Genomic DNA, 6,860 nt, shown 5'->3' on the forward strand with positions numbered 1-6,860 from the left:
CAAATCGGCAAGGAAATGCAACGCTAGAAACGACGACGATGGGGACGCGAGGAGAGAGAAACGTGAGAGAGGACACAAATCGCCTCTGAAATGCGAGGAGAGAGAAAAGCGTGCAAGAGATAGGGGGCTCAGCGAGCAGCATCAACGAATTCAAGGGTATTTTGGTCATTTCGTATGGGGACACGAAAAGTTAAGTTACTAAAATACCCTCAGGAGCTGGCTTATATAATAGAGATAAATATGTCTCTGTTCTTTTTCATATTTCTTTCTTTATCTTAACACCAGCAAATCCTTTATTCTCATTAATAAAATTATGATTTTTTGTTGTGATATATTAGTTGTTACAACACAATTTTAAGTTTTTTAATAATTCTGTACGCATCGCGTGCATATAAGACTAGTAGATAAAATAATATAATCCAGGAGTTAAGTTTAATATGATCAATAAAATTAAATATGTACGTAATGTGATTCCCACTAACTGCATCCTAAAAATCCTAACTAATGCGGATTAGTGTACAAGTTATTACTTAAGGGTACGTGACATCGAGTAACATTTTTAAAATATAAACACAAATTTGATACGTACGTACACGTAAAATTAAGAACAAAACAAGAGATGACAATGAAGTAGATCCCCATTAACAACATATAATCTTTTTTCTAGGTTAAAAGTGAAAAAAAAAGGAGAAAAGAGAAAAAGCAATTAATTTAAGGCCCCCAAACAGCATGTTGGGCATTAGCTCCCTTTTTGTTAAAATAAAATCCACATACACTTTTCTAAGGACAACTAATTCTTGGTTTAGGAGGACAATTAAATATACGTAATGTGTATTATTAATACTTTTAGCATTAAATACACTTTAACTTACACTACTTTAAGCAATTAAGCATTAGTTGGAACTACATACGTACTTCACATTACTAGGAATGTGGTAATGACTGCTTCAAAGTTCAAAGTTCAAAGTTCAAAGTTGGTGTGTGACTTAATTGATCGACATAACTTAGAATTAGAATAAATTTGTTCCAAGGAGAACATTTGTTCCGATCCTTAGGCTAAAAAATTGGTTAGATTATATGTTATACTATTAACTATCTGGATCTGAAATAAAAGATGTTGACAAATTATGTTTTGAACTATGTTAATTTGTGGGAAGCACCACCTGATTTCATGTCCGATGTATTATTGGAGGACTAACCTCCTTAAACTTGATGTTTCTTTCTGTGTGGAACTGTATTAATGAAATCCTTCCATGTGCCCAAATGCTAAATACTGTTATTCCTCAAATTGCACCAACTTGTGCTAGATGCTCTTCCAACAGTGAAACTCATATCCACATTTTTAGGGACTGTCATACCTCGTCAATTCTTTGGAATTTTATCTTTCAAAGATTGGGAATCCCTGATAAGTTTAATTATTCAATATTCCAAAATTCGCCATGGGTATCTTGGATTCAATATAATTTCAGTTTGACACAATCTTGGAAGAACGTTTTTTCTATTGCATGTTGGCATATTTGGAAACAGAGAAATATGGCAGTCTTTGAGCAGAAAATGAAAAGTGCCTTTTCCCTTTATTCAACCTTTTTTTGTTGACTACAAATTAACTACAACTATTTTACAGGGAAAGGGTAAGGAGAAGGTGGAAGATTCATCTATTAACTCCCTCACCTGGTTACCCCCAGCTCCTGGATTTCTGAAGCTGAACACAGATGGTGCTTGGAAAGGGATTGACAAGACTGGTGGTGGTGGAGTACTGAGGAAAGAAAATGGTGATTGGTTTCTGGGATACTCAAGTAAATATAATGCTAAGAATCCATTAGCTGCTGAACTTTTGGCTTTAAGGGAAGGGCTCTCTGTGGCAAAAAGTTTTGACATTGACAAACTGGAAGTGGAAACTGATGCTGGTTCGTTAATCTTCATGCTTGATACTTCTACTGTAAACCCTTATCCACACCATGAGCTGGTGGCAGTTATTGAAGAAGTACGTGGGATGCTATTGGCAACTTGAATTTAGGCACATCCCCCGTTTCAAGAACTTAGTGGCACATGGTTTGGCTGCTATTGCAATGGACATGGCTATGGGTCACAAATCTCATTTCGATCCACCATTAGCAGTTATGGAGAATTATGAAAAAGACAAGGCTTCGGTAGTCACAACAAGAGGTAGGATTCGCGAAGCAAATGACAACTAGTGGGTTTAGGTTAAGTTTCATGGGCTTACACAAGTTCAAATCTGATCTTCAAGGGATCCCTTTTGATGTAGGTACTAACTTTTGTATGTATGGTAGATTGGGCTTAAATGCTGAGGAACTTTGTTGGTTTTTGGTGGGCTAAGTTGTAATACCTCGTATTTTAATAATATTTATAAGTATATTTTATTATATTTATAAAGCATTTTACGATTTATTAACATTTAAATAATATTTAAATGTATTTTATTTAATGTATTTTAATTAATTAGAATATTTATTATTTTAATTAATTACGAAACGAATTTAATTCTTGAGTCGGGAAATTAAATGAGTTGCAAATGATTTTTTTAAGCTTCGGGTTTTAAATAAAAAGTTCAATTCGTTTTATTAAACGAGCCCAATCGAAACAGTTTAATTTAAATCCTGAGCTAGCCCAATTCATTTAATTCCTAAGCCCAACTCAAATATCCTAAGCCTAGCCCATCAAGGGATTAGGGAGCATATAAATAGACTCCCCCATCATTAAATGAACCCCCAAAATTTCATAAAGCCCCTTTTTGATTTCTTGCACCTCACTCCTCTCCTCTCTTTGCTCGGCACCCGCACGGCCTCGTGCCTCGAGCCTTCGTGCTCGCCCGCCTCTCGCCCACACACTCGCCCTCGCCTCTCCTCTCTTACCCGCAGCCGCAGCGAGCACTCGTGCGCTGCTGCTGTCCCTTGCTCGTGTGCTCGCGCACGCCCCTGCTCGCCTCCCTTGCTCGTTTTCTCGTGCACACCCCTGCTGCCCCTCTCTCTCGCTCGTGCCCTCACGCACAGTGCTGCACCCACGCTCGCCCTCTCGCTCTCCTTCGTGCCCAGCGCGCGCGCGCCCCTCTCCCCGCTCGCGCCCGTCGCTGCTCGTCGCCCTTGCTGCACGCACACACACGGTCGTGTGTGTGTGTTGTTCGTTCGTTGTTCAATTCTTTTCGCCCAATCACATTATATTCGTGGTTGTTCTGTGCTATAGGCCAGATTGGTATAATTCTCTTCTTCCTTACCTATTCTATTTAAATTCCGTATTTTAAATTATTATATTAATATTGTTTTGAGTAATTAAAATGCTGGGAACCGGTTATGAATACCGTGGTTTGAGGATTTGTGTGTTGTGATTCATTAGGTTGGTTTTAATTATTAAAGGAGGAATTTTCAGAATTGTTTATTAAATAAAGCATTGATTTTTATGATAATAAACTAGTTTTATTGGGATTTTCAAGTTAGGGTTTTAACCTAGACCTAATGAGTCAATTGATTAGCATAATTAGGTGATGATTTTAATTATGATAATCAATTATATTTTCAGATTTGAATAAAGGTTTAAAGTGTTGATTTTTATTGATTTTTAAGACGGAAAAAGTATGTTTTTGTACTAGGGATTGATTTTGCAAATTGAGACGATTTTATTATTGAAAAACGATTGAATTCTAAAGTTTAAAGGAGGTTTTAATTTTGATAAAGTTGCTGGAAATTTAATGAACATGGAAATAATTTAAGTTTCATTATTTTGATGATAGGAGGTGATTTCTAATTGAGTGCTCGTTATTGCAAAATGGCCCCTACGCTTAGGTATTCAAAGTACATACAAGTCTAGGGCGACCACACCTTTTGTCAATGACATTACATGATTGTTGATGATGTGAATTACATTATGTGGAATCATGTTTATTTTGGTGAACGAGCATGTGATTTGTGATGTTGGATTTATTGGATTAGTTGTTGAACAAACATGTTGAAATTATTATGAGTATGGATTTCATTGTCAATCATGTTGTTCAATATTTATGCATGTATGGTTTATTTCACATGCAAGGGATGGATTATTTATTTGTATGCTATTGTACGGGATGTCTAGCATACTTTGAGCCAATTATTCGTACTTCGTTATACTATTTATTTTACCACATGTGAAGGGTTAGCTCACGTAAGCCACCGCACATGTAGGGTTCAGTTGGGAATGTTATGTATGAAATGAATTAGGATTTGTCGTGCAAGGGCACAACCCTCATGTTAATATGCATGATGTGGAGTCTCACTCTAGTGAGGAGGAACATGATAGTAATATCACAAGTGTCTGCTTGGTTGATCACAAGTCCTAAGAAATTAAAATAAGATTGTTTTGGTTGTTGTTTATTAATTGTATGTATGCATGTTGTCGAGTCTTGAGTTCGCCTTTATTAAAATATTAATAAACGTAAAGTGCAACCAGAACAAGCTTCAAAACTCTTGGAACGTATATACCTTGAGTATGAACAATGGGGGGAGTCTTTCCGGAAAGCTTGTACTCCTACTAATGATACAAGATGTTGTTTCATTTATATTATGCGCAGGAATTCCGTCGGTATGGCCCGACACTCGGTATGGCCCGATTTTATTATTTATTCTTTGGTGTATGGTTGGCTCCCATCACCTTTCCTTTATGGAATATTCTTTTGGCCCGTTCGAAGCTTATTCTAATTAAATTGTGAGTCAAGTGTCGAGTCTTGTATTCATGATTGGTTGTTAATTATTATATGGCTTTTGCATGTTGATTAGTACTTAGTGAGTGATGCATGTTTTAGTTTCATTCACTCTATGCTTGTAAGTACTCAGCTTTTGCTGACTACGTGCTTTGTGTCACTAGTAGAAAAAAACCCTTATTGCAGCGGGCTTTTAGACCCCTGTTGCAGCGTACATCGTATGCTGCAACTGGGGGGCCTGCAACAAGTCTGAACTTGTTGCAGCGTACAATGTTCGCTGTAAAAAGTACTTTTTTGCAGCGTACATATGCATGTACGCTGTAACAAGTGTCAAAATTTTGGAAAAAATATTGACTTGTTGCAGCGTACAAAGAAGTGTACGCTGCAAAAAAAACTCCACTTGTTGCAGGGTACATCTATTTGTACGCTGCAACAAGTCTGAAAATTTGCCAAAATTTACACCCTTGTTGCAGCGTACACATATATATGTACGCTGCAACAAAGCACTTTTGGCGGAAAAATTCTAATTTTGTTTAGGGATTTTGCACCAAATATAGAAACCTGTCATAACAATAATAGAATATCGCAACATGTATAACAAATATATAAACAATAACTGTAGTTTTGTATATATTCCAAAACCAAAGTGCACGTACTAATACATTTAAATATACATACGTTCCAATTTCAACGTACGCATGCATTTTAACATAAAAGATTGTTCTATACATCTAAACCAACTCGATCAAGCTCCCTCAGGTCAATAATAAATACTTGCTGGTAAAAAACTTCGCCCATTGCTCACGAACCACATCAATTTCCTCACTAGCATAAGGCGCAGTCCTCGTAGTATAGACCTTACAAAAACAAAAATTTGATATGTATAAGTTTATTGGAATAAGTCTTGGAAACTTAAAAATAAACATAATAACCATGTACTAAGTTTAAAATGAGTCCTTAGGTTCTTTAGTTCAAAGTTGGGAGCGAAAATGTCATTTTAGTCTAAATATGACCTATAACGACCCAATGAGCCTTAAATGTGCATAAATAGATTGGAATGAGTCATAGAAAGTTATACCTAAGCATGTAAAACATTAATAAGTTTAAAATGAGTCCTTAGGTTCTTTATTTCAAATTTGGGAGAGAAAATGCTCATTTTAGCCTAAATATGGCTAATAACGACCAAACAAACCTTAAATGTGCATAAATAGATTGGAATAAGTCTTAGAAACTCCAAAATAAGCATATTAATCATGTAAAAGGTTTAAAATAAGTCCTTAGGTTCTTTAGTTCAAATTTGGGAGCGAAAATATCATTTTAGCCTAAATATGACCTATAACGAACCAATTAGCCTTAAATGTGCATTAATAGATTCGAATGAGTCTTAGAAAGTTAAAACTATGCATATTAAATGTATAATAAGTATAAAATGAGTTCTTAGGTTCTTTAGTTCAAATTCGGGAGTGAAAATGTCTCATTTAAGCCTAAATATGACCTATAACGACCAAACAATCCTTAAATGTGCATAAGTAGATTGGAATAAGTCTTGGAAACTTAAAACTAAACATACTAATCATGTAATAAGTTTTAAATAAGTCCTTAAGTTCTTTAGTTCAAAGTTGGGAGCGAAAATGTCATTTTATGCTAAATATGACCTATAACGACCCAATGAGCTTTAAATGTGCATAAATAGATTGGTATGAGTCTTAGAAAGTCAAAACTAAGCATATAAAACATTTAGTAAGTTTAAAATGAGTCCTTAGGTTCTTTATTTAAAATTTGGGAGCGAAAATGCTCATTTTAGCCTAAATATGACCTATAACGACCAAACAAGCCTTAAATGTGCATAAGTAGATTGAAATGAGTTTTGAAACTTCAAACTAAGCATATTAATCATGTAATAAGAATAAAATGAGTACTTAGGTTCTTTAGTTTAAAGTTGGGAGCGGAAATGCCATTTTAGCTCTAAATATGACCTATAACGATCCAATGAGCCTTTCAATCTTTTTATTCACGATGATGATTTTATGAGAGATTAACTATGGGTGATTGTTCACATAAATGTAAATTGTTAAATATTTTTGTTTCATGGACAGATAATCATGGTTCTCCGTCCTATGCAGTATTTTCCACCAAAGAAGTTTTGTTTTAAAGAAGCTACTCGTATTCTATG

At 35.3% G+C, this 6,860-nt stretch overlaps 1 protein-coding gene across 1 annotated transcript; it reads left to right on the forward strand.

The window, feature by feature from the left end:
- Positions 1 to 1,263: 1,263 nt before the first annotated feature.
- LOC110788269 (uncharacterized) lies at positions 1,264 to 2,011 on the forward strand. Its single transcript, XM_056836024.1, has 2 exons — positions 1,264 to 1,443; positions 1,625 to 2,011. Exons 1-2 carry the CDS (start codon positions 1,264 to 1,266, stop codon positions 2,009 to 2,011), a joined length of 567 nt encoding a protein of 188 aa, XP_056692002.1.
- Positions 2,012 to 6,860: the final 4,849 nt, after the last annotated feature.

Source organism: Spinacia oleracea, chromosome 2, assembly GCF_020520425.1.
Source record: "Spinacia oleracea cultivar Varoflay chromosome 2, BTI_SOV_V1, whole genome shotgun sequence".
Lineage (NCBI taxonomy): Eukaryota > Viridiplantae > Streptophyta > Magnoliopsida > Caryophyllales > Amaranthaceae > Spinacia > Spinacia oleracea.